Source organism: Ammospiza nelsoni, chromosome 21 (genome assembly GCF_027579445.1).
Source record: "Ammospiza nelsoni isolate bAmmNel1 chromosome 21, bAmmNel1.pri, whole genome shotgun sequence".
Lineage (NCBI taxonomy): Eukaryota > Metazoa > Chordata > Aves > Passeriformes > Passerellidae > Ammospiza > Ammospiza nelsoni.
In genome coordinates this window covers 11312332-11340152 of record NC_080653.1, presented here as the reverse complement: position 1 = coordinate 11340152, position 27821 = coordinate 11312332, and the positions used below count along the sequence as shown (strand labels likewise).

The window sequence follows — 27821 nt, the reverse complement described above, 5'->3', positions numbered from 1 at the left end:
CGGAGGAGTTCTGCTGACGGGCGGCGGACGAGGCCAATAGCGGCCCGGGGCGGGTTGAGGTGAGGACGCGGCGCGCGCGGGGTCACTGTCGGCGCTGAGGGGGCGGCGGGAAGCGGGGCGCGAGCCGCTGTGAGGGCGGGCTGCGAGTTCTGCTGGGTCCCGCCGGCCTGGTGCCCTGCGACTGCCCCGTCCCGGTGCCCGCCAGCGGCTCCTCTGTGCCCTCTCTGCTCCCGCCCGGGTCACGGTGCCCTCAGGTCCCGCTGGCTGCGGGCCGAGCCTGCTCCGTCCCGCCGGGGCCGGTCCCGCAGCACGGGGGCCGACGGGGGCTGCCCGCGAAGGGTGTGAGGGTCTGCGGGGCTTTGGGCCTGTTTTTCGAGTCTCTAAGGACCGGAGAGCGGCGAATGCGGGGCGGGCAACGAGGCCCCTGGGCTGTGGCAGCAGCTGGTGGCACCTTGTCACGGCGCGCGTGAGCTCCCCTTGGCAGGACAGGGAATAAAGCGCTAATGAGGGTGTAGATGCTCCCAGCAGCGAGGCTGTGGCCCATTGCCCGAGGCAGTCCCTGCGAGGCTCCCTTCAGTGTGCTCAGAACACGCTCAGGGTGTTCACACTGCGAGGTACGTGTTAACCAGGACCGAAATATTCTTTGGTTGTTGTTCTAGTTCCCTCACGTTATGAATCTGCATGCTTGGGGACTGCAGTGTCTTTGCGTAAGGCATCAGTGTTCCCTAAAACACAGGAGTGGGTAAAAACTCGACAGTTTTAACACCTTCCATTTTCTCATGTGAATATTAATCATATCTGATTAATAGTTTTACCTCAGAAAAACTCTCCCAGGTTACTGGAGCCTTTCCCATAGTGGTAGAGTTAAATTACCGTGAAGGTGATAAAGAGGTTCCTTCAGGTAACTGAACGGAGCTGTTCAGAGGCACTCAGGGGCTGAGGGGGGATCTGCTGGTGCTGTGCTGGGAGCGAGCTGACAGCCTCTCCTTCGCTGCCCCCGGCTCCTGTCCTGGCAGAAAAGAGCCCAGCAGAGCTGTGCCAGGACAGACGCAGTGCTGAGGTGTTACCAGCAGGTCCCTGAAGGTGCAGTCCTGTCCCCTGTCCTTTCTGTTTGTCTCTGAAAACTGGACGGTATCGGGCTCCTGTGCAGGGGGAGGAAGAGAGAATATAAATGTGACAGCCTGTTGTGATTCCCAAAACCTCAGTGCAAAATATTTGCAAGAATGGGTTTGATACCTTGGGGGTACTTTATAACAATGGGGTTTGGTAATTTTTGCCTGCTTTACAAGAATATAATCAAGAAAAGTCTTGCAGGACTGAAGATGGGTTCCTTAAACCTATCCCTGTTGCATTTGGAAATATGGTTACTAATAGTCCAGTCTGGAATTATATCAGAGTTTTGCTGTCATGTCACCATTTTAAAAACAGAGACTGCACTTAAGAAAAAAAAAAACAAGCAAATTTTGGTTTACAGCCATTTTATATCACCTCTTGGAAGAGGAGACAGAATACTTATTTAGCACTCACATTTGTAGCTGTCTGGTTGAGGTTTCTGTAGGAGCTGATAACAAGCTGGGTCTGAATACAACGCACCCCAAGGGTTCTCCTGGTTTCTGCTTCCCCTCGGGCTCTGGGGGTGTGGTGTGGGGGAGAAGGAAAGAAGTGGGTACAAAAGGGCATAGGGCTGTGTTGGCAGGACTGGAAGGCGTTTAAAACTCTCCCACACGTTTTCATTATGGACTTTTCTGTTCTGCAAAACCTTTTCAAGTAGTAAAAGGGAGCAGTGGCCTAATAATCCTTGTATGGGAAGCTGGGTTCTCAGAGTATTTGCAGGTCAGTGTCTCAGTGCCATTATTCAAGTCTGAGCACACAGTGTCACCTTAACTGTTTGTTCAGTCAGGTACTTTACTGGGTAAAGAAGTGTCTTGCCTTAGAAGTACCCTGAAGGTGTCGTATGATGCTGTCATGCTGGTGGATTCTCAGCAGCAGCAATGCAGGGTTTGCAGTCCTGGCACTGGCACGTGTTTCCTGACAGTCCTTGACCAGATCACTCCAAACTGCACTCCCCAGCTTCCATCTGTGAAGTGTTGGTAAAATCTGGGACCCACTGTATTGATTTCAGAATGCTGCAGCCACGTTGTTCTGTTTGCCCTTGGCAGCTGCAGCAGCCCCGCTCAGTGAGGCGAGGCCTGGTGAGGGATGCACTTATCTTGGTGCCCAGATGGAGTTCTGTCAGGTGCCACGCTGGGTGGCCCACCCTGCCCAGTGTATCTGCCTTGCACACTGCGTTCACAAACGCTTCGGCTGGTGTCCCTGGCCTCTGTCACACTCTGAAACTTAAGAGCTCTCCGTTCAACTGCTTTTAGGCTGCTCATGCTCTGAAGGTTAAGGAGGACAAGGTCAAGTTGATTCATAGGGAAGTATGTGTAAGGAGAAAACAGAAGAGTAGTAAAGAAAACACAAAACTTGTAAAGTGCTCACCTAATGGACCCTTTGTTTCCTCAGCAGAGGTCTGTTACTGCGTGTAGAAGTCAGTACTGTGCGTCAGAAACACTGGGCTCACACTTGTTCATTTTTTAAAATCCACAGCTTCAAGTTTAGTCTTTTCTGACTCTTGAGAGATTTATTTTCCTCTGGGATTTGACACTTGGTTTGCAGGGGTATAATCTCCTTGACAGTGCTCTGCATACAGGCAAGGGATGGTAGACACTTTGTAATCAGCTAGTCCTGTTTCTTTAATGCTCCTCAGCAGTGTTTTAACCTTAAAATTCTACACAAAAGACTGTATCATCTTGAACAATATAAAATGTAATTGTCCAGTTCCAGACATAACTTGTCAGCATTTTTTTCTTATCCCACATGACCTAACTGTGAAAACAGGACTTGAAATATTAGAATAAGTCTTTTGATTGTGTATTGTGTATGAATATCCTTCAGCATTTAGGCATGTAGGGGTTTTGTGAACCTTTAATGCAGAAATAAATAACATTAAGTGGAACAAAGCATAATAAAATGCACAGATTTGTCTCTGATCCTCAAAAGGGGTGCTCTGAGCTGCACTATTGATAATTTATCATGTGGGTGTTTGACAAGCCCACACATACCCTGATGTAACACTGCGGATACAGTCCTCAGTGTTCTATAACACCCTGGAAATATTTAATTCATAAATCCTGATGCTGGAGCCCTTAAGGTGTCAGAAACATGATGCTCATGCCTGTGAATCTGAGCAGGTTTGGTTAGTCAGATAAATACCACGCTCCAAATAAACTGTGATCCTAACATGCAACAGAATAAGCATATACAGGAAATATCATGGGATTAAAATTGCTGTTAATCAAGTACATTAGCACTTTTCTTTGCAAGAAATAATTTTCCAGAGTTTTTGTCTTTAAAACCTTTTATCTGTGAAACTGGAAAATAATAAATTCCTCCATTAATAAAATTCAGAGAGGAGCGGGGGAAGGAATATTTTGGTTTAGCTTTGGTAGCGTTTGGTTTTGTAGCTTTGGTTCTCCTAACTTTTGAAAGGATGGCAATATTCCTTCATCTAGGAGGAGGGCAGGATCTGCTTGTCTTGTGAATGAGAGACAAATCCTTGCCCTACTCAGGGCAACATTTTAGTAAGATAGAGGGAAAAGAATGGAGTGATCCAACTGAGCAGGTGACCCCTGATGAGGCTGGCAGTCAGGCCAACAGGCAGGGTGACTCTTTGGAGCAGCACTGGGGAATGTGGCACTGCCTTGGACAGCAGTGAAATGATGGGATGGTGCTTCCTGCAGCAGGGCAGCATGATGTGCCTGGGATGGGGTAGGGGACAGCTGGTGTGAGTGACAGATGGTGTCATCCAAGACTGAGCTTCTCCCTGATGTTGGATATCAGACTCTGCAGGTACCTCTGTTGCCTCCCTGGCCCATCAGCCCTCTGGCTCTTGCTGAGCAGTTTTTTGTGGTGGGGTCACAGCCCTGCCCCAAGTCTGTCCAGTGTGCTCCATCTACAGATATGATGGTCAAGATTGGCACTGCAGCTTGAAATCATTCCAAAAATGTCACCTCCTAAACACTGAGCTTGTGCTCTGCAGAGCTTTGTAGCCAGAAGTGTTTTCTTTTGAGAGTTCTGAAGGACTTGCTGAGTTCTTTGCTGACTGCAGCATTTAAGCATGAACTTTGCTTTACCTGGGAATGCTCAGGGGCTTACAGTTGGTTTGTAATAATTAGTCATTTACAAACTTAAGCCTGATTGTTTAGTCCCTTCCCAAACACCAGTTGCAGGAGGCAGAGGGGACATCTTTATCCCCTGCTGCTTTCTGGAGAAAGTGTCAGTTCTGTGATTCTCTCTGTTCTATATTTCTTTGCACCAGAAATGACCCTGCTGCTCTTTGTCGACAGCGTTTCCTTTTATCCCTCTCCTGGCAGCTGCTCTTGCTCCATTCTGATGTTGGAACAGCAAATGAATTCCCTCTGAAGCAAATGTCAAGCCAGTAAAGATGTTGAAGCAGCAAGAAAATCGTCTGTGTCTCTGAAGACGGAATTGGAGACCTTTGTGAATGAGATGTTCTTAAAATAGCTCCACAGTGTGTTATCTTCCCTAGAAGGTGCAGAATTGAAAGCATCACCACAAGGCACTTGTCCTTGTGCGAGCAGCATCCCTAAATGATGGGTTTTGGAGAGGGGAGAGAAGCAGGCTATTTCCTTTTCCTCCTCTCCAGGCAAAAAGCAATGCAAGATTTTAATCTCTGTGTGATGGTACATTTATGTTTTTTCCAAGAGTTGCATCGCTGTTTGCTGCTTATTTAAGTATGTCCCATGTTGATTGACCTTGTTCTCCATGATCCACTGTTTCTGGAGTAAACTGGTAGGCAAAACAATGCCAAGCCACAAGTTGAGTAGAGGTGCTCTGAATTACCCTGTCTAAGGTTCAGGGTGGCTGTGGCCCCTGGGGAGAGCAGAGATTCCCAGCTGGTGGGGTGTGCCACAGCCTGGATAGGCTGAACTCAGCACTGAGTCACATCATGCACTTCAGTTCCTGTCTCAATTCAAACCTGCTGTCCAAGGAAGATGGCAGCTTTGGAAATCTTCCCTTCCGTGGAACTTTGGAGTCACTGGTTCCGGTGATGGAAGCTCTGTCTCTGTGGTCAGACAGAAAAGAGTCATTGGTTGTACATGGAGAATTTGGTTAGTTTGGGAGCTCTTGCTGAGATTTTTCCACCCTCAGCTAGTTTGGGGTGTTTGGTTCCTGACAGCCTCAGGAGAGCGTTGGGCCCAGCAGCAGGGATGGCATGAGCTGCTGGGCTGTGACATCCCATTGTCCCTGAGTACAGCGCAGAGCTCACGTCCTGAAGTCCCACAACTTGATGAGCCAATGCTCCAGGGGTTGCAGGTGCATTTTGAGAATTCGTTGTTGTGTTGTTGCTTCATAATCCTTCATAATTGAAATCTGATGTTTTTAAGAAAGTATATCTTGTATATGTGCACTTCGGAGCAAAAAATGCAGGCTGCACATGTGACGTATGTGACATGCACATGAACTGTTGTTATTTGTTTATCAAAAAAATTGTTGATGTAATTAATGGAATTGAGGGTTTGGGCAGTAAAATTAGTCCAGAAAAAGTCTGATACAACCTTTTGCCAGGATCATGAATAGAATCTTTGACATGCCTGTGAATATCTGAATACTTATATTTTTCTTCAACTTGGTGAAAGGGGAATTGATAAGTAAAAATACTAGATGCAAAAATTAAATCACTAATTGAAGAACAGGGATTTTTATAGCAGTTTCATAATTATATTCATAACATAAGTTTAACTAGGAGAAATGTTAAAATTTTGACATCTTCAGTTTTTCATCTTTTGTGTGAAGGTGGGAATAATTAGCTGTACTCATACAAACATAGTTTTCAGGGTTTTCTCAGTTATCTTAAGACTCTTAATATTTTTCCTAGTTCTGTTTTTTTGACACGATAATATCGCTTTAAGGGCTTTCTTTACCAGATCAATTCCTTTCCTACCAGGAGAACTAAAGCTTTTCAGCTGTCTGTCCAATTTATCCTTCTCAACTAAATTTCTCGTCTTGAGATAACCAGCAGCAATTCTCCCCTCAGGAGATTTGTATCAATTAGTTCTGCATCACTAATTCCTGTGGTATTGGGGGACCAGTGGGTTGTAAGGAAGCTGCTCAGTAAACATTTATGGCTGTTGGGGGTTTGTCTTGACGTTTTTTGTTCAGAGGTTGTGGGTGCCATCACTGGAGCTCTTGCTCGTGCTTGCCCTGTCCTTGGCTGCGAGGCCGGGCACTGTTCACTGCAGAGGACGTGCAGGGCTGTTTTGGGCTCTGCTGCCTGGTGGATTCAGGGGATGTGAGCTCTGTGAGCTCTCTGGCTGCAGCAGTGGCTCCATGGCCACCCCTGGTGTCTCCAGCTCCTCGCATGGCCAGGTGGCAGGTGGGAAGTCACTGCCGCTGTTGGTAACGGGAGTGGCAGATGCAGTCTGGCAGGAAAGCAGGTTAGTCTGCAGCTGGAATGCAGGCCAGGCTTCCCCTAATCCCTCCCTTAGCCACAGAAAGGTGGCTTTAATCTATTTGTTCTGCATTTGGTTGTTTTTTCAGCACTGATCTATCTGCAAATGCCATTGCACTGTTAGTCTGTTTCTATCCGTTTGCCATTAGCAGATGTGTCGGGACATGAGGCTGTTTTCAGTCACTCAAAGTCTAATCCCAGCAATGCTGTAGGATCTTGGGAATTGCTCTGCATTTATACACAAGTAAATGATGAATAATGTGTCATTTTTAAGAACCTGCTACCAGCAATTTTAGGATTTTGTTAGACAGCTGATTTTCTTTTTGCTGATGTTTTAGACAAAACTAATTTGATAGGATTATTAGAAGAGGAAAATTAAAAGGACAGAATCATCCAGGAAGCTCATTAAAATGGAAACCCTGAAAAAACTGGGTAATTGGGCATTGATTCTGTCCTCCCCCCTCACTTTATGAGCAGTATTGTATTAAAAGTAACATGTCTGCAGGATGATGCTTCAACATCTGTTACTGCTGAAACAAAATGATTTGCTTGTTTTTTCCTCTCTATATTCTCCCAACATCTGCATGTGTAGATCTATCCTGTATATTTTTATCCCATCTAACACAACTCCTTTCTAGGGAAAAGGCATCAAAGGGAACAGGATCCTCCCTCTGGTTTGGAGGGGGATTCTTGCTTGCATTAGCTCTTGGGTGAGTGGCTGTGAAATGAATCATGTGAGCGAGCACCCAGGGCTGCTCAGGAAGCCCAGGCACAGGTTTGGTGCTCTGAGATGTGTTTTTGTGGAACAAAGAAGTTCACAGGCTGTCAGCTGTCTGCCTCCTGAAATGTCACATTATGTGATTAAACCCATGCAAATAATTGTCCTTATTTTCTATTCTCAGAATATTTTCAGGGAAATCACATTTTTAAAAAAGTATTTCACTCTGAAGATGCTTGATAATTGTGCTGGGATTTAGATTTTTTTTTCTTTATAGGCTGATTCAATAAATTGATTGTAAATCTAGCTTGCTGAATGTTTGCTATTTTCAATCACTCTAGCCGTGATTATTGTGATAGTAAGCAATACACTTTCTTTGGTTTAAGTTTTGGATATTTGCTAAAATATACATAGTGGCATGTGCCAATCTTAAAATTCAGTTTATTTACAAGTGTGATGGTTTTATTTCTCTTCAGCATATGTACTATAAAAATGCAATTGCATAAAGGTTTGTAGCAAGAAAACAGAAAAAGCTGGGCAATAGATTTGAAATAATATCAGGAAATATTTTCTGATCTCTAATAATTATGATGTTTGGTCTTCCAGACTTGAAAGTAAGCACAAGAAATTTAAGCATGGTAAAGCACATGATTAAACCCATTTCTATCCAGCAAAATTCTTGAACTTGATTTGAAGCATGTGTGTTAGTTATATTAATAACTCAAAACTATTCCTTAAACCCAGCCAACGTCAGACTGACTAAATATTAGAATTGCAAGGTAAATACTGCAGTAAATAAGATAAATATGGGTGCTGGCTTTGTCAGTGGTTTTGACTTGTACAGTCATTTTTGTGGCACTTGAAATCAGAAAAGAATGGAAATTTCAACTAATTTTTTAATATGTTGAAATGTATTAAGTTACACAAAAGAATCCATATTATAGTAATCCTGCATATATACAGGGAAAGAGTACCCAGCGTGCATGGCAGATGGTTTCAAAGGAAATCCTCGAGAGCTAGGATTAAAAAGCAATTTTCAGCAAGTTTAAAATGGGTCTCCATATTTGGGTCACAGATATTAACTCTTTCATTGCAAACAAACGAGGGAGAAGCCTGGTCAGACTGTTAGGGAAATGTTTCTCTCAGTAGAAGCTGACCGGTTCGTGCTGGGGAGGAGAGGTGTGAGCAGGGCAGTTGATTCTGCTCCTGGTCCTGTTCTCACACCAGTGGGAAGCAGAGTTGTGGCTTACAGAGACAGGGCTGTAACGCAATAAATGGGATTCTTCATTCCATGAACAAACATTGGCAGCCCTCTGAAAAATAATCTGTGCGTGGCTTTGATCTTTGCCCTCTGAAACAAATTTCCATAAAGACAAACGGATAAATAAGTTTTAGCATGCTAGAAACAGCAGATTTATACCTGTTTACCTTCAGTACATTATTACCAATCACTTTATTAAAGTGTAAAGACTTTACAGATCACATTTCTTTATTCCTTTTGGATATGGCGAGCATGTATGATACAGGATAAATAAGAAATTGAACCGCAATGTTGCTTTCTATGTTGCTCCCTCATAGAAAGGAATGAACACAGGCTCCCAAGTTTTGCTTGGAAGTATGTCTGTGCATGGAGTAAGCCTGTTTTTCTCAAACATGTTTTAGAGGCACACTAGAGTTTTATTATCTGTTTCTAAAGGTTATATAAAATCAGCATTATCATGTAGGCATTGTTCCAGGCTGCAGCTGTTTGGAGGTTGCATATGAAGATGCAGGAATCTTGTCACCAGTCTGATGCACAGAAGGGATTGAGTGCAGGTCAGCTTTGCACTGGAGGATCACAAGAAGGCACTGGGCTTTTAGTAGGTAAAAATAGGGCAGCAAGTTGGAGATTATTTGCTTTAACTAACATATACCAGTTAGTAACTGTGTCAAGAGTGTAATTCACATTTACATCAGTGCTCTTTACACATTTTGGCAGCACAAAGGAACCTCAAGTTCGTCATGAACTTTTCTTTAAAAGACACTTCCAAAGTGGAAATTCAAGTTAGACCTTAAGCACTGGTTATCACTGAACAATGAAACAGAGCTACTGTTTTGTTGTGTTCCCAAAGCTCAGCTGGGTGTATTTGAGTAGGTTTGGAAAGCTTTCTGAGCCCAGGTGCTTGATGCTCTGCTAAGTGAATTATAGAAGTAACTGCTGGTTTGAATATCAGCCTAAGGAGAAGTTAATTGTGTTGCTCTCTGGGTATTACATTGGCTGTGAGTTAACAGAGGAGGACTGCACTTCTGAAAGGGCGTGGTGAATGTCTTGGTGGGATAGTAACTGCAGGTATATCTGCTAAGTGCTAATTAACAATGTTTTCTGCAGCACTTAGCCAAGATCTTTATCAGAGGTCCTCTGCTCTCACAAAGGAAAATTTAGGTGATGGATGAAAATAAGGTGTTTAGTTCTTGTACCAGAGCTAGGAAGTGTCAGTGGGCTCAGGATGAGCTTTTAAAGTTGAATCTGTTCTTCTGGGTTCTTGTTTCACATTGCCTATTACAGTAAGTGTGCCTGTGAGCATCTTGATATGGCCTTCAGAGGGCAAATACAAGTGCTGACATTAGATACCAAAACTTGAACATCCCAAGCTGTTGTCAATCATCACATGTCACCAAGTTGTGCTACTATTAAATACTTGGGGGGAAAAGAATCATCTGTGGCAACAGCTGTCTTTGATCCATGTGTTTGTAAATGTGCTTGGGAGTTTGCCTTAGATTTTTCAAAGACTCTTGTCTTTCAAAGGGAGGCAAAACACATCAGTTCAGAGTCTTTGTCATTGTTATCTTCCAGGACTTTTGTTTTAAGTAGTTTTTGAAAATCTCTGTGACAGGATCTGAGATAAAACCTGATCCAGACGTCTTTGCATAGCCAGAGAAATCTGTTTGCTTGACTTCAACAAACTTAGGAGAGGTTCTGAATAAACAAATTAGTGTTGGCTTTAGAGAATGAGTTGCTTTGCTTTACTCACTGTACAGTTGAGTATTTGAGAAAAAGCAGTTTCTTGTGTGCCGTCTGTTGTTGCCTCGGTCCAAAGCAGTTTTTTGTAAGCAGAATACTGTAAAGTAATTATGTCATTGTACAGAGTTCTGAGTGTGAGGTTTACCTCTTTAAAGGAGGTAAATGCTTTCTTACCTCCAGCAACTCTTATCAGGAAATATTGAAGGGTCAGTTCTCCTCAGTTAGAATTTCTCTCTACTTAAATCTTTTTGTAGGGTATATTTTTTTAAGCTTTTCAGACTAGATGACTGAAAGCAACAGCCTGTTCATGTTAAAGTCATACATTCCTGTCTGATGTAACTGGTCAGACAAAAGTGAAAGCTCCCATAGGGATAAATTGAGCTGTGGATGGGCTTCTCAGCACTTCTTTATTAATGGCACTTCAAGTAGCGAGTTTAAGAGAAACAGATAATGAAAATTGATTCTTCTCTGCAGGTCTCTTGCTTACTTTTGGACTTGGACAGGCCTAATCTGTGAAGATAATTAAAGTTCCTCTGCTGTGGATGCTGTAAGTGAATTTTTCATTGTGTGTCTTGTATCTGGTTGAGAATGTGCACCTGAAGTATCAGCATTGAGCAAAATATCGTGTAGAGAGGCTAGAGGGCTGAAAAAATGTGTAAATGAAGAATGTTCTCATTGGCAGTGTGACACAGGGTGGTGGCCCTGGCCATCAGCATGGCAGTTGAGTTCCAGGTGCCTGGTAACATAGTGGGACATTTCCAATACCCTTTACTATTCAATAGACTTCTCCCAGAAGAGGCCTGCCCACTTTAAACCCTATCCCTGTGGCAGCAGAGTCTTTGGAGCATCTGGGACAATGCCCTCCCTAGAGCAGGGCATGGGCTGTAGCTGGCACTGCAGGAAGGCAGAGGATGTGGAGGAGGCTGGGAACAGAATGCCATGGCTTTGACCTTGTTGTAGCATCCCTTTGGGATCCATAGGGCACGGCTTTCTGTGCGTTAATTGTCACAAGTGGGGGAATGACACGTTTCTTATTTCTGAGAGAGTTTCTTTAAAACATCTGATGTTCTTCCATCAATGAAAGCATGCAAAGAGCTCTTCAGATCCCCGTTTTCTCCCCAAAGCTGTGGGAACAATTTTCTGGCTTGTAGAACAAAGAAGTTGGAACAGATGACATAGCCAACATCTGCACCTGGCTCACGGAGGAAGCGAATATTTGGCATAGAAGCTGAGCTCCCTTCTGCCAAGAGAGCCGTGCTGATGCAGTTGTTCAGGGATGAAGATGGCAAAATGGCTTTTCCTTATTGACTCACCAAAGCAATTTTATTGGTCTGTCAGAGTGAAAAAATTCTTGGGAAGGAAACTGTCTTTACTTTTAAATATCAGAGTTTAGTCAATGGTTAATCAAATGCTGTCTAATCAGCCCTGTAAGATTTTGATGGTGTATCACTTCAGTTCCGATGGCAGACACATCACATATGGGTTGCCATTTTGATGGCTTTGAATGGTAATCTGACCCATAAAAACTGAAGCATAATATGCAAACTGATTTTTTTCTGGCCTGCCCTGTTCTTGGTGCCATCTGTGTTAGGATGGAAACGAGCCTGCTCAAAACGTGGGCTGCCGGTTTTGAGCTGATCACAGATGGGTTTGAAAGAATAGCCTTGTGTGCACAAGGAGAGGGAAGATGCTCCTGAGCAGGAAGTTTCACTTGAAACCATATTATGTCTACTAAATCCTGTGGCCTGTGGAACAGCTACCAGACCTTTCCCTGAATTCTTCATATGGATTAAGTAAACTAAATTTACCTTCTCAATATCAAGAAAACCCCCACAACTTCTAAATATCGCTCTTCTTCCACTACTGTGTTCTACTGCTGTCATCAATAATGGAACAGAGTACAGAAAGCTGACATTACCTGACCCTGTTGGGTGTTTGCTATGCATCTGTTCAGCAAAACTGGACACAGTAAATTATTTCATGAGTTTTGTAGATTAATTTTAATCTGTAATGTGAATCCTGTTGAACTTACAGGATTCAGGCTGCTGTTCCTGGATTTCTGTCTTTGAGAATTAATAAAAGTCTGTGTTGTAAGTGAAGGTGAGTACCTGTCCTCTGCTGTTTCATCTCAGATCAAAAATTCAGATATTTAAGTGCCTAATTCTTAATGTGGTCAATGAGATCTTGGTTTTCCTCTCATGTTGAGAGAGCCTTTGCTCTAAAGTTAGAGATTGACTGGCCTTGTCTTACGTGGAACCACAAGTGTCCTGGTACTATTTATAATCCCAAGAAACACATGAAATAATTTTCACTGGTTAGGAATATGGTGTACAGAACTCTGATTTCTGTTTTTACTCTCTTTAAATCAATGACATTGTTTCAGTGACCATTTCTTTGTCAGAAAGGAAGCCTGTAGAAGGCGGCACTCATTGATGAGTTTCATGGTCGTGACTCACTTGAACATCCCTCTCAAGACATCTTGAAGCCTTTTATTTCCAGGCTAAATAAACACCAATTTCAGCAATGTCTCATCTACTCCCTTTAATTACTGCTGCTGAGAGAAAGTTTCTGCCAATGCAAATGTGCTATTTTGTCATGTCACATCAAATTGCATCAGCCTTATATTTAGGAACAAAAAGAGGGGGAGGCTGAGACAGGATGTGGCTACAAATGGAACCAAAGGGTTTTCTTAAATACAGGCTGAAAATAGACAATCGAGGCAGTGATGCTTTTTCAAGCAAAAATCCATGAAAGGGAAAATGAAGGCTGTGACGGCAGAGCAGGGCTGGGGTGGGCAGAGGGAGTTCTGGGGGAGGCGGGGTGCTGGCAGGGAGGGGCTGCCGAGCTCCTGGCTTTCGCACACACCCCCGTGTGTCAGATGGGTACGGGGTGCGTTTGGGCTGGGTGAGCCCGCAGCTCGTTCCTGTGTGCTGGCTGAAGTAGGAGGAGCTGTGCTTCCCTCCAGCCTGTGCCTGCCCTTCCCCAGGATGTGTCCCCGTGCAGCAACAACAGCTCTCTAAATGAAAGAGATTGTAGGAACGAGGCATAGACAAAATTTGAGTGACTGTCCAGATAAGTGTTGGAGCCTTTGAAAAATTCCTCACGCCACTTTAAAATGTGGTGTCTCTACAGAAATAATATTTTTTTAAACTTGTTTTTAAGAAAACATTAGCATCTTCCCCATGGAAAACACTTTTTGCCCCCTTACTATTGGGCACAAAAGGATCTGTTGAAATCAAATACATAAATTATGGATGTAATGGAGCTTGCTTTGAACTGATGAGTCTGATCAGAGCCTGGTGGCAATTAAATCGAGTTCTGAAAGATCAGCTGTGTTTGAGAACCAGCAGAACTCAGGGAGGAAGTGATCTGGGGGCGTGTGAGCAGCACCTACTTAGCAAATTGGAAAAATATTATTCATTTCTTACATCGAAGCACTAGGAATCTCTCCTCAGAAGCAATTGGTGATGATAGAGGTAATATTTTTATTCTTGTCACCAAGGATAATAAAAATGCAGTAGAAGCTTGGAAACTTGTGTATTTACAGCATTGTGACGGGGTAAGTCAAACAGCATTTCAGGCTGAAGCCAGAGAGCAAAGGCACCCAGGTCTCCTTGGGTGCATGTCACTGGTCCTGCAGGACTGTAAAACGTTAAATATAGTGATGCTGCGGGTGTTAAATTCCTTGCAACAGGCAGGGACTATCCGTGGTGCTACATCCGTGGCTGTGTCCTGATGGGGTGCACAGGGACAGGGACAGCCCTGGGGCTGTGTCCTGTTGGGGTTAGGGACAGCCCTGGGGCTGTGTCCTGCCAGGAAGCTCTGCCCTGGGGGGGCTCGGGTGCTGAAGGCTTTGTCTGACCCTGAAACAGGCCAGGGGTGCTTCCTGCAGGCTGAGGCAGCTGGGCACACTCCTGAGACATTTGGTGCTGCTTCCAGCAATAATTGGCATAGAATTCTTTGGATTTCATTGTCATTTAACCCACCTCCCAAGACTTAACTACATCTGATTTTTGCTTCCACTGACATTTTCTTTTCTTTTTAAACACATAAGCATTAAAAAACCCTCAGTAAAAATGTGTGTATTTTCATAGCAGGGAAGGCATTTCTGTAATACTCTCAAAGCAAATCACAGAAATATTAAATGGGGGAGGAAAAAGGTAGATGTTTGGTTTTTATAGCTGGGATTCGTTTGTTTTGAACTGAATAAGTCTGAAAATACTCGATAAAAACTGCAGATCAAATTAAAAGACTCCATAAGCAGCATCCTCCAGATTGTTCCTCAAAAAAAACACCCAACTGACAACAGTACAACAGAAAAGTGTTCTTAATTAACATCTTCAGTTAAAGGAGAATCATTGTGGATCTCTTAAATGTATTATTAAATCTTCATTGTTTAGGTAATTGGATGGGGACAGACACTTGTGCTGAGTGCTATGTCAAATTCGTCAGGGCCTGCTGTAATTCTAGTGCACTTGCTGGATTTCACAGCTATTTGTCTGGGTACGGGGGTAATTTGGAGGGTTGAGTGAAGCCAGATGACTGTAATGAACTCATTTTGTGTCTTTGACTCAGTTTGGAGGGAAAAAATATGCTATTAATAGGGTATTTTGTATTGTTAGGACTTCTGTTCTTCCTGTCTCTCAAAGTTTCTCTGGGTCGCTGTCTTTGCTTCATCACTGATAATTATATCAAATTAATTCAGCATAATTGAGTTAATTATTAGCACTGGAGGTTACCACCAGGACTTCGATTGAACCAAAGCTTTTATCCCCCTTTTCCTGAGGTTTCACCAAATGTAAACAGACCAGAATCATGGGTGAAACCTAAGGCAGCTCCATTTCCATCAAATGCTTTTGCCACTCAGAATTGTCCTGCCATGCTCGTTCACTCAGAAGAGTATTGATAAATGCAAAGGGAAAAGAGTTCTCTCTCACCCCCTTCATCTCTGCCAGAGCTCTAAATTAGTGCAGTTACTCAGAAGAGCTCTAAATTAGTGTGGTTACTCAATAGAGGTGGTGTGTTGTGCGTAATCAGTGAAGAGCAATCCCTGTACCACCGAGAGCAAATGTCCTGTGGGGTTCTAGGGGATGTCTGTACTTGTGAGAGCTTCTCACTGCCCACACCTTCCTTTTCCTTAGATTGCCTTTGAGCTAGACTAGGCCTTGGAGAATGACAGTGAAGTTTTGGGGGAAACTTGAGCTGTGGCTTTAAGAGCTCAGAAGTGTCCCGAAGACATGGCAGGATCTGCCCCTGATTAGCTGTCGGTATGGAAACAATCCCTGATTAGTTAGCTGGGCCAATCCCCCTAAGAGGCTAAAGGCTCCCAGACTTACATGTCCTGTAATACTGCTGCTTGTAAACACTGCTCCAGGAACGTGGATTCTGCTCAGGATGTGGTGGGTCAAATTCATCCGTGGTTTAATTCCACCACAGACAGGGTTTATGCCAGGAAAGGGATTGGCTCAGATTATTGCTGTGATTGAGAGTGAAGGATTGGCAGATGCTAAATTTCAGCAGGTGTGGATTTGGAATAATAGACATTGAGTTGTTCCTGACACTGCAGTGAAGGATAATGTGAGCTGGGAAGGACAACTCCAGGATGAGGTGTCGATCCCTGGGCAGGGCACAAGCCCCATTGTCACCATCCAGGGATTATGTGCACAGCCAGGGCTGGAAGGGATGTGCTGGGGGAGCAGGAAAAGGAGAGGTCACACTGCACAGGGTTTATTCCCTTGTAAGCTGAGTGGGATGTTTGCAATTCTTGTACTTTCCTAAGAGCTCTTTCTGCACTGACAGCTCCTTGATTTACTGTCTTGACTTTTCCTTGAAAAAATTATAAAGTTGAATTGCATGAGCAAAGTAAGCATGTGTTAAAGAATAATGGTAAAATAAACTTTAACCAATTTCAGTCCTTCCTGAAGAGTGAGAAGCCACTAAAAAACCTTATGTAAGACTTACTATTCTTCCCATGCTTGTCTGAGCCATAGTCCATAGAGTTAATGTGGTCATTAATCTGACAGCATGGTTTTGCCCTTCAAAGGCACTTCCATGCCTTATGCTGCCAGCTGGGTGTCTGTCTGTCAAGAACAGTTGTGGCAGCTTATTTGGTGCCCAGTTGGATGTTTCAGAAGGTGATACAACCTCAGCCAGAAAGCTGTTGCACTAACTGACATGAAGTAGTTGGGAGAATCACAATTGCTGAAACGGAACTAAGCACTGGATCGTTTCAAAATACAATATTTACAAGAAAGGAATGAACAGGCGGTTTTGGCTTAAAGTTGATAATTCTTATTCAAGCATGATCCCAGAGGTAAATATGTACAGATTTGGCCACTGTGAACAAAATTAATTTTGTTCAGTTGAACTGAGCAATTCAGAGCTGAGAAGAAAAAGTTCTTTTGAACCTGTGCCTTTCAGAATTTCCTTTAAGCCAGGAGAATAATTTTCAGGAGAAAAAAGTGGAGAAGTTTGAATTGCACCTAAACCAGGAAGGTTCCTGTCCTCACTAGTGAGTATGCACCAAAGAATGTTACTCTAATTAGTCTGATCATGCTTATTAATTATACAGAACAAGGTAATCTGGCCTCAGCATGGCCAGCATGTTTCCTCATTGGTATAGGATTGCAAAAGCCTGAGTGTTTTATTTGCAGTATTGCATGTCTGTGCTGTGTGATACCAAACCAGAGTGTAAGGTAAGACATCTGCCCTGTGGCTTTGGTTAATTTATACAAGTAGCCATTATGCCCAGCTCTAGCCCTCTCTGTCATTCTCAAGTTTTATCAATTACAATTCTATATTTTGTATTTATATTATAATTTATTATGTTTTATATTTTTAAACTGGTGACATTGTTGAATAGCATTAGGCCGGGTCCTGATGCTGTAGAACTGCATGAAGGGTGTCCAAGCAGTGGTGATTCCTTGTCAACAAAGACATCTTCAGGATCTGTCATTTTCCAGTTCTTAACTCTTCATGTGCTCTACAAATACTGTGTAAAGCAAACTTTACACCGCAGGGCTGTGCCCCCCAAATTGTTCTGCAGAGCCACCTGACATTGCTTCTGCCTCGTGCATCAATCAAAGCATAAAGGGCAGAGGAGCAGAAATAGAAGTGAACAGGCCTGGCTGCCATCACTCATGCAAGGGCACTCTGCAGCTCGTGTTTAGAAAGGACAAAACCCCAACAATGCCCGGCCCCGGCTCGTCAGAAGCGATCACATCAGAGCCAGGATCTCAATGAGAGCCAGCGAGACGTGGCTGCTGGAAGTGACTGCAGCATTGTCCGTGCTCACGCACACAGCAGGGCTGGGGCTGCAGGGAGCTGGGGCTGCCGAGCCCTCTGAGCCTCTCAGTGCTGTGAGCAGGCAGGGACGCATGGACAGACAGACCTTGGCTGCTTTGCCTGGGGCAGCAGAGCCCCTCACGCTGCCCTGGACGTGCCAGGCGCTCCCGTGACCCACTGGGGACTGAGGGGAGGTGTGACAGTGCCATGAGCAGTGAGGGCAGCTGTGGCCCACAGAGGGGAGTTCTGCCCCTGCTGCAGGCACGTGGGGCTGGACTCACGGACCTGAATCTGGGAAACCTGCAAGGGACGACAGATGTGAGCAGAGAGGAAGAACCTTCTGGGTAGCAGCAGTTCATTTGGATGCCTTCCTGGACTGATGTCACAACATGAACTAAGATATTTTGTGGTTAAAGAGGTTTCGCAAGGCTTCAAATTTCTTTGTTATTTTGGCATTCTTATTTTTCCTGAGATCGTGAAGTTTGACAAGGATGGGGAATCATAAATTCCTGAGTTAAGACTTCTGAGGGTGTAATACTTTAAAGTAGTAAAACACATCTCTAGCCTGTATACTGGGGAAAGAGAGGGCTGAGCAGGAAGGAGGAGCCAACCTGTAAATAGCAACAGCTCAGGTAACTCTTGCAGTCCTTTAATTAACACTTCTAGTCTCTGGAGCCCAGCTTTGGTGGCTGTTTAACTAGTTCGGAGGGATTGGGATCATGACTGTTGAACTGTGGGGATTTGCTTGAAAAACACTCACAATAGCAGGGAAAAAAAGTAAACTGAAAGCAGTGGCATAGTGTCATCTTAGCTTCATCAGGGTTCTGCTGTGCACAGGGTCAATTGCCAAACCTGCTAATGCAGAGTGAAGATTAATTTGCTTTAGTCAGCCTTTGCTTCGCTATCTGAATATCATTATCAGGAATATAAATGATTATGCAATGCAGAGAAATGCCACAATAGTCTCAGTGTCTCCTTTTATACTTGTCTCTTTGTGAACAGGGCTTTATCTAAATGCAAATGTGATTTCAGCCTTCTGATTAGGACATTATACAGTCATCCATTCCAGAAAAGCACAATTAGCGGATTATTTTATTTCTGACTCAACAGTTCTTGGTGTACATAGTTTGTTTGTTGTGCTGTGCACGATATTTAAGTTATCAGAGGGAGATTTACATTATTAGTCAGGATTATAGCCAGATTTTATGAGGTTGAGGGTTTTTGCGTGGCAGATAAAATTGGTAACATTTGTGGGATTTGAGGGGAGATGTTTTCAGAACAAAAGGCAACAGTGCAGATTCTCACTGTGCTTCATTGTCCTCTTTGTGCCGAGGAAGGGGCAAATCACAGTAGAGGCTGTGCAGATTCCCCAGTGCATCAGGGTGCACAAGAGCAGAGGGTAGCATTACCTGTTGTCAGGGTCTAGTCCCTGTTGAGGTGTGCTTGTACAGGGCACCAGCATCTTAGAACTCAACAATGGGCAGGTCATGAGATTATTTATTATTAAACAGCCACTTTAAAAACAGCCATGAAGTTTTCCATGTGCTGTGGTAGATTTCCAGTGAAGTTTTCAATGGATGAAGTTACATCCTAAGAAAAACATAGATCTTTTGTGGTAAACTTACCTGTGAAACTTGCCCATATCACAGCATTTGAAGCATTTTTGGAGCTGTGAATCTGTTGGAACTCAGGTAGTTTGTTTTTTTAATTTCAATATGAGAGCCCCATAGGAATTTAAGTTTGATAATAGATGCGGTGAAGATTTCCATCTTCAAACCTTTTAGAAAGTCCAGTATTTATGAAAAGCGAAGGATGAAAAAAATTCATCCGTGCAAATGTATTTGTCACACAATTTGAATTCAACAGCTCATCATTTTCCTATGAAAAATTACTGCAGTGGAAAATTCCTAATTATCTGTGGTGAAATGTTTTCAATTCCATTGATCAGCTTCATCTTTCCATATCCATATGTTTCCATGGCTGGTTCCTTCCTCTCTCCCAGAGCTGCTTTTCTGTGTGCTGGAGCAAGCTGCCCTGGACAGTCCTAGCACGTGAGGGATCTTTGCATTTGTGACAGGAAATCTATTGCACCCCTTAGGTTTAATTAGAGCACAGTGACATATGATGAGTTTACGCATCAAAGCCTAGAAACAACTTCACAAATTGGCTGTGGTCCCAAAGTGTATTTTGGGATCTGTATTGAATTTTGGGATGTTTCCCACTGTATTAAGTGGGAATATGTGAAATGCAGGGTTGGGTTCTTAGGGTCAGTGGAATTATACAAATTCTTACCAGCCAAGAATATGCGCCCAAATACATGCCCAAAAAACGTGTGTAAAGTTAAATTTGGGTACAGATCAATTTGAATCCAACTACATATTCCAGTTTTCTGTTTTGGATGATAAAAACTTCTCTCTCATGGAGAGAAGGACAGGGAATAATTCAGTCTGTGTTAGGAGTCACATTTTGAAGTTGCTTGTCTTTCTGCTGCTTGAAGGGGAATCAGGGATCTCTCAGCTGACTGTTGGGCATGTAATCACCTCCCCAGCTTGAATGCCAAAATGAAATGAATCCCAACCAAAAATGCATGGAGTTGATGGCCAGCATAGGTTTCACTGCAAAGAGAAAAGGATATTTTACAGAGAAAAACATTGGAAGAAAACAAGAAAGGAATGTTTGAAGCTTGGCGGTATTTGGATCCCATTATGATGGGCATTTATAGGTGCATAGAGAGGAGATTTTCCCCACTGCAACAAGATTGAGTCTGTGCAAATATACAGCCCAGGCATGTAATAGCTGTCGTGGTGTACTCTGAAATACATTTGGCTAAAGGACTTAAATTACTTATGAAAGAGGAAAAAATTATTTCATATAATGAGTAGGTATCATAATGGTGCTAAAACAATGGCGTGCACCTACTTCATTATTCAGTTGTTTATTTATTATCTCTATTCTTAAGAGTAATGATGTAAAAAGTGCCTTTTTCCAAATGTTAATTTAGTTCTTTGCAGATGGCAACCATCTGTTAAATGACAAGGCATTTACAGTCTTTGATTAGCACTTTATAGGACTTGGATGGACTTACTGTTACGACATGTAAATATAGTTATGGAAGTGAAACTTGGTAAATTTGTTCTTTTCCTGTTGCTGTTACCAATACATGTAAAATTTCAAACCTAACAATGTTTCTTTCTGTCTTCTCCTATGTTTATCTGTGTTGTTTCCATCTGAAGCCTTGAAATTCTTGACAGAATGAGAAAATAGGAAATAGAGTTCAAAAAAAGACTGGATGTGGCACTTGCTGCCATGATCTAGTTGAATTGTTAGAACATGGGTTGGACTTGATGATCTTATAGGTCTCTTCCAGCCTTGAATTTCTGTGATTCTGTGATTCTGTGAAATATTGTTAAATTCCAGCACCATTTGTAGTCTTTATGAGCATCCTCATTCTAAAAAGGCACCATGTGGATGAACTGCTAGGGATGCTCAAGGAAAGCGCTGGCAGTTTGAAGGACATTAAGGATCCTGGCTGTGGGCTGTGATACAGGTTTGGGCACTCACCGAAAGTCACACTGGCAGTCTGGAGCGATCCTCTGGAGTGAGCTCTGTGCTTTGTGCTTTACTCCCTTGAGCAGTGACAGCCAGCCCGCGTCTGTCCGTAACCTCAGCAAGTTCTCATTCATTTCATGTTGGGGTTAATCTAAAGTTTCTGCCGGGCCTGTTCCCGTTGTCGGTTTGTTTCCGTGCTGTCGGTCACGCTCACGGTGTTGCGCTCGGTTCTCTGTGTGTTGCAGAGCCGCGGGCCCGGCCATGTCCCCGCTGCCGGAGGCGGAGCTGGTGCGCAGCTCGGTGCAGCTGTACCGGTACCTGCTGCGCTGCTGCCGCCGCCTGCCCCCCGGGCACATCCAGCAGCACTACCGACACGCCATCCGCCAGGTGCGTACCGCGGCTCCTCTGCCGCTGGGCCAAGAACAGCGGCTCTCCTGCGGCCTGGGGACCTTAGTGCATCTAAGGGTTATAGTGGGAGCGAGTGCAGGACCCATTCTTTCTGTTTGCTTTGAGTCTGAAACCTACTCTTCTTGGCTTTCATCTCTAATTCTGCTAGTCAAGAGAGTGAACAGTCATTACTTACTCCATAAACACATATTTTATGGTAGAACCTACTGGTTGCATGTCAGTCATTTATATATCCCCCCCACTCGGGTAAATCTCATCTGGCTGTTCATATTCTATGCTTCATATGGAAGTAATTTCATGCCTTTGATCATACTTGTTGTCCTCTTTCTAGTTTTAACATACCAGGCAATTTCAGTTGTTCTGAATTGAAGCTCTCTGGGGTTTTTGTTGTTGATGTATGAAAGGAGTAGAATACTTAACATAAAATTCCATATGGCCAGGTGTTACAATGTGTAGTTTTACCTTTTTAGACCATCCATTCATTTGCAACAAATATTTTTCTGAGATTTCAATGCTATCTTTATTTTGACAACTGTTGTGTTGACAAGTCAGTGACACTTGGAATGTTGCAGAGTTTCAAAGTCCATGCTGATGAAGATGATCCTGTGCGAATCCAGCAGATCATTAAAAGAGCCATTGAAGATGCTGACTGGGTGATGAATAAAGTAAGTGCTTGGGACTGTCTGCATTTTGGTTTCAGAACAAAGAAGAAAACATTGGAAAGCAAGTTCTGAATAGCAAATTGTTGTCCTGGATGTTGAAGTGTCTGGGTGAAAGGAAATACCCAGCCAGGAGGGATCTGTGATTGACAGTTTTTGTTTGAAAATTCTCTTAGTCAGCATAAACTAATAGTGGGTTTTTTTCAGAACCAATAACAATTTAGGTTGGTCACTGTGTAAGTCTTTGTTTCCATGTAGAATTCTATTAATTATCAGCAGTGGTGGCTAGTATCACTGTTGTAGGAGAAAAAATTAAAATACAGCATTTTGCAAGCCACATCTTGCTATGCATCATCTGCTTTCCTAACAGCATCTATCCTCAGACAATTTACATGAACTTCCAGAACTACTGTTGCTTTTCCTTGGACCTTGCCCATGTCTGCAGAGATCAGGGATAGACCACACAGTGGCCAAGCTGTGGTGCTGGGCCCCCAGTGCACAGTTGTCACTCAGTGGATCTGCCCCTGTGCTGTCAGACTGTTTCTCAGATGAAAGAATGAGAATGGTTTCCATCAGACAGCTGAGAGTCACGTGTGCTTCCTGGGATTTCAGTCTGGCTGGGGAGTGTGATATCTTAACACGGTGCATAAAGAAACAAGTCAAAAGTTCAACTTTCTCTCTAAATATCTGTGATTTCATTTACTAAGTGACTGTTAAGTCCTTCTCTCTGGCAGTCCATGAGATCCAAATGAGAATTGTTACAGGAGCAAACACAGATTAGTCCCAGATTATGATATTTTAGCAGTAACCAAATCCCAGCAGGTACAATCTAGTCAATAACTGTGCCTGATTTATTGTTTTATACTGCAAAGTGAAAGCCTACCAAATTTCAATCTAACTTAAAGAAAATGGACATAAATTTATGTGGATCATGAAGAAGAGTTGTAAATCCTTGTTGGTATGAACTTTTACTTAGTTATGTGCCCTTTCCCACAAAAAAAAAATTCTTTTTTTTTTTCAGTATAAAGACCAGAAGTAGAAGAGGAAGGATGAAACCAAGGAGGACACTGGTAAACATCCTTAGAGGACTTGCAGTCAAGCACAGTGCTATATTAGAATTATTGCCTGAAGTTTTGTCTTGGATAATATAAATACAATGATTTATATTTCACTGGGATGTCATGAAGCTAAATTAGTATTTCTGAAGAAATTTAATTTTGTAAATTGCTTTGTATAATCGTGAACTTCTATGTTAAATCCCAAGCTTGCCTAACATTTGAGTAACTTATTCCATTATACTGTTAGGCCTGGCTCAACCCTAGCAGTGTGTGATAACGCTTGCTGTGCAGGTTCTCTGGGGACAAGGTGCCCGTGCATCAGTCACCGTGGATTTGGGGACTGAGCATTTCATCCTCTGTGTGTGTGACACTGGTTATGGCTGGCACTCTGCTGGGTCACATCGGCCTCTGCTGGGATGGTTGGTGTTGTCAGAGTGCCGCCGAGTGGGGTCAGTGCCAGCTGAGTGGGGTCAGTGCCAGCTGAATAGGGTCTGTGCCCGTTCAGCTGGGTCTGTACCCTGTGCGATGCTCTGCAGCTCAGAGGCTTCACAAGGCCTTGCAGCACATAATAAATGTCCTTTAAACAGTGGGTCCGTGTCCTTGTGGAGCAGCCCGCCCGCAGCGCCGGGCTGTGTTTCCCAGGGAGGGCAGCGGGGCGCAGGCCCGCGGTGTGCCCGCAGTGCCCGTCCGGCTGCAGTTGCGGCGGGCCGCCGGCAGGTGGCGGTGCCGCCCGGCGCCGCTGTCCCGGGGCAGGGCGGGGCCGGGCAGGGCGAGCCGGGGCAGGGCGGGGCAGGGATGAGCTCCGGGCTCGCTGGAGGCGAGGGGAGTTTGGCAAGACTGCACCAGAAATGGGGCCGCCACTGAAATCCGCAACGTATTCTATCAAAAAACTTCCTTCTCTCTGCTAGCCCGCCTCTCCTGGAATTCCTGCTCTCTGTTACACTTCCCTGTGCCATCGCCACTACTGTTCCTCTCTCTGCTCCCGTGTCTTTCGCATCACCCTTATGCACCCTTAACTTTTGTTGTCTTTGTTTTACCTATTCCTTAATGCTGTTCTCGTCTCTCTACCCCCCTTATTTCTCCTGCTCAAGTCCTTTTCTGCACCAGATGATACTAAGTATTATGCTGGAGCCAGCCTTCTGCTTAACTTCAGATAAAGCAGGAAGGTAATGGACTTTCTCCACAGAGTAGGTGTTTCTCCATGTAAGGAAAGCCACTTGTCTTTCTACCTAGGTACATTTTTTTTGAAATTGCAGCCATTCTGGTTTAAATTTTCAAAATAATTTTGTGCAAGGTAAAACACAGAAAGCTTCAACCTTGGCAGTTGACAAGGAATATCCAGTATGATCTTGAACACTAATAAAAAAGCTCAAGCATTTTTTGGTAAAAGCTCTCTGAGTGTGCTGCTTCTGATCAAGACCAGCAAACAGGTGACCTGTGCTGTTCTCCAGGTCTGTTCTTTGTGTGTGGTCTGTAGCACAGAGATGCACTGAATTTTGTATCATTGCAATAGTGATTAAAAACTCTCAGACTTAGTGGGATTAACAATGTATGGAAGTACAGCAGTTTCCTGAACTTTAAAAGTGGAGTGATCACACCCCTCTATGGATTTAATTGACTTTTGGTAGTGTGAGATGTAATATTTTGTTCAGTTACAAAAAGGATAATTGCAAGTGTTTAAATAATTCTTACATGCCTGTTATTTAATTTATGGCTAGTTCAAGAGGGAAAGGACCATGGAGCTGGAAGGTACAGCTATGGCTTGTCTGGAGCTCCAGATGTCCGAGGTGCCAGCTGGGATATGGGAACATCAGACCAAAGGTATGGTAGATGTGAATTTTAGGGTTTGGAAAGTGATAGAGCATTCAATTTTTAGTAGGATACAGATGGGGAACATGGTTGGTCAGGCAGGAGACTTCATGACTAAATATTTTGATAGTAGTGATTCAGCTGGAGGCATGAAAAGTCTGAAGAACTTTTTTACAAACTTAATCTGGTTTTCAAAGTAAAAAGGCTTTTAATAGAGTCAAAGATAACTTTATTTACTCAATATACAAGTAATTTTCCTGCTGGTGAGAAGATATGATGCTAACAACTATTTACTTCCTTGTAATAGTAACCCCAGTACCTCAGACATGTTTCTGTGATGACTGGACTGAAGAGTTCTTCAGCTGCAGACCTGAGGCTTTAATCTTTTCAGAACATTATACAAATTCCATTCTCCAGCAGCATAATTTGAGACCAAAGATGTTATAGTAACCCAGATGTAGATGAGAACTCTGAAAGGGGTTTTGGGCAGACCTTCAGTACTTTCGACCAAAATTACTGTTCCAAAAATTTCTGCTCATAAGTCATTTGACCCTGAAGTTGTCCAGATTTATCACTCACTGACCTGCCTGACCTGAGAGTTACACAGTGAGTTCTCTTCAGCAGTGTTTGAGCAGCTCTGTGCCTCTCTGCCCCCCAGCCCTGCTGAGCCTGAAGAGCTGTTTCCTATTCCCTTGGTGCTGCTGTGCTGGCAGTTACTGCCCACAGGGACAAAGGCAGCGTCCTCCCAGGTTCTGCTGTGGCAGCTGGGGAGAAAATAGCAACTCCAAATTCACTGGTGCACCTGTGTTCCCATTTTCAGTCCTCCAGAATCTCTGACCATAAAGATGGTGGGTAAATGAGGCTGTGTTGTGTTCTGTAATTGTTTTTGAAAAGTTTAAAAAACTCATGATGCTCACGAGGCTGCTGACAGAGCGAGGGATAATGTGAGTAAAAGGAAACAAATGTATTCAAAGGCTTCAGTTTCTTTTACTGCAATGAGGAACCCATTTCTGTGCCAATTCTGGTAAGTGATGAGCCGTTGATAGGTAATTGCAGTAACCCCAAAACACTGCCAAAACCACTTTTGCAGCTAGTTCCAGTAGGATCTTGAGTCAATAACTTCTCCTGGATACTCCACAGTTAGGAGTTGAGTGAAGATAACAGTTCAAATGTTATGTGCGGGCAACTTTTGATTAAGGTAGTGAGGGTTTCACTGGAAACTTGTTATGCAAGGGCAAGACAAACATTAGAACAAGGAAAGACGAAGTGGGAGACTTCTGATTAATAGAGTGATATCATGCTTTACATTCTTGAAGTATAGAGAATTAATGATTTAAATCCCTTCACAGACTTACCATCATCCAGTCTAAGGCCAGAACCAACACTGGTGCTATACTTTCTGTTTTGTGTATTCACAGCCTTGGAAACCTAAAGCTGAAATTATGTGTGAATAATCTGTACGTTACAAATATGAAAGCAACATGGCAAAAGACTGAGCAGTAGCAGTAGGTTGGTCAATGTATTTTTAGTGTTTAAGTCCACAGAGAAATGGTAAAGACCACTTTGGTTATGACCAGCCTTGGAGCCTCATGCAGAAGCTTCCTGTGTAGTGCAAATCTTTCCCTTTTATTTATTTTTATAATTCATTTATTCATTTCAGGTTTTGGTACAGATGAGATTATAAATTCCTGGTTTATGTAATATCCAGGATAGCATTCCACCCTTTATGTGGCCAGAGACAAATACACTTCTGATCACATTCTTGTGAAGAGAACTCGCTGTGTAACTCACCACCAAAGTCATTTGAGCCTGGTGGGTACTGAATAGAATATTTACAACCCAGACCAGGCCTTGCTTAGCACCATTTGTCAGTAATGAAATATTCTTTAAATCATTCTTTAGCACTTTGTAAACTTTCTCACGTGGTGGGTTATGTCACAGGCTTTTTGTTTAGGGACACTTGAGCATGAGGACTTGATGCTAAACAAAAATCTCTCCTCCGTGGTGTTTGGCTCATTTTCAAATGTCATAAGGAAGTAATCTTTACTGTGATGCTGTAAAGAAGAGGAATGCGCGCTGTTTCTGGGAGAGACAAATAATATTCTCTCATATCTTTTTTAGAGGAAAGTTTCTTATTTGTAAAAGCTTTTAACGTGGCATTATAAATTGTGCCTTCATATAAAGTTTTGATAAGCTGCAAACTGAACAGGCAACAGATCTTTGAGTCTTAAATACTCAACATCATAGTATCTATTCATTGTGAGAGTCCCTGACCTTAAACTGTAAGAATGAGTTGTTAGAGCTTTATGCTCCACCGTGTCATGTCCTTCAGTGTCACCCCAAAGACAGAGATGGTTTGGGGTGAGCAATGTCTTGGCCAGAGCAGTCTAAAGCAGGTCCCTGACCCACAGCACTGCTGGACACAGACCTGCACTGCCCACTTGGTCTGTCCCTTTCCTGCAGCATTGCCGACTGCTCAGAGCTGATCTGCCTCTGCTGGAGCACGAGCCAGCTGGTGCATCTTTCAACTTTTGTATTATTTGATTAATTTATCTTATACTTCTGTCAGGCCAAGTTTTATGAAATAGTGTTAACTGAAGTATACACCAGTCATCAAGTACTCCTTTCAGCTTGTGATTAAGCAGGGCAGACACATTAACTTTAAAAAAACCCTGTTCTTTGAGGACTATTTTCTGTTTTCCTCATAATTGTGTTTGATATTTTAAAATAGGTTTTTAAAAGTTTAGAAGCAGAGGGAGGCATCTGTCACTTGCACCTTAGAGCTTAACAGTGTTTGTGTTTGTCTCTGGGGAGAGGTCCC

The 27821-nt window shown here is 43.4% G+C and overlaps 1 protein-coding gene across 3 annotated transcripts; it reads left to right on the top strand.

Annotated features, from left to right (window-relative positions):
* The first annotated feature begins 29 nt into the window (after nucleotides 1-29).
* On the top strand, nucleotides 30-23343 carry LYRM9 (LYR motif containing 9). Of its 3 annotated transcripts, none has more exons than XM_059487067.1 (5): nucleotides 30-59; nucleotides 10708-10780; nucleotides 21312-21453; nucleotides 22047-22139; nucleotides 23155-23343. In XM_059487067.1, exons 2-5 carry the CDS (start codon nucleotides 10776-10778, stop codon nucleotides 23170-23172), a joined length of 258 nt encoding a protein of 85 aa, XP_059343050.1. In that variant the 5' UTR covers nucleotides 30-59; nucleotides 10708-10775; the 3' UTR covers nucleotides 23173-23343. The 3 variants fall into 3 exon arrangements, with proteins under 3 accessions (XP_059343050.1, XP_059343049.1, XP_059343051.1); XM_059487066.1 differs by lacking the exon at nucleotides 30-59 and adding an exon at nucleotides 199-614; XM_059487068.1 differs by lacking the exons at nucleotides 30-59; nucleotides 10708-10780 and adding an exon at nucleotides 12268-12333.
* Nucleotides 23344-27821: the final 4478 nt, after the last annotated feature.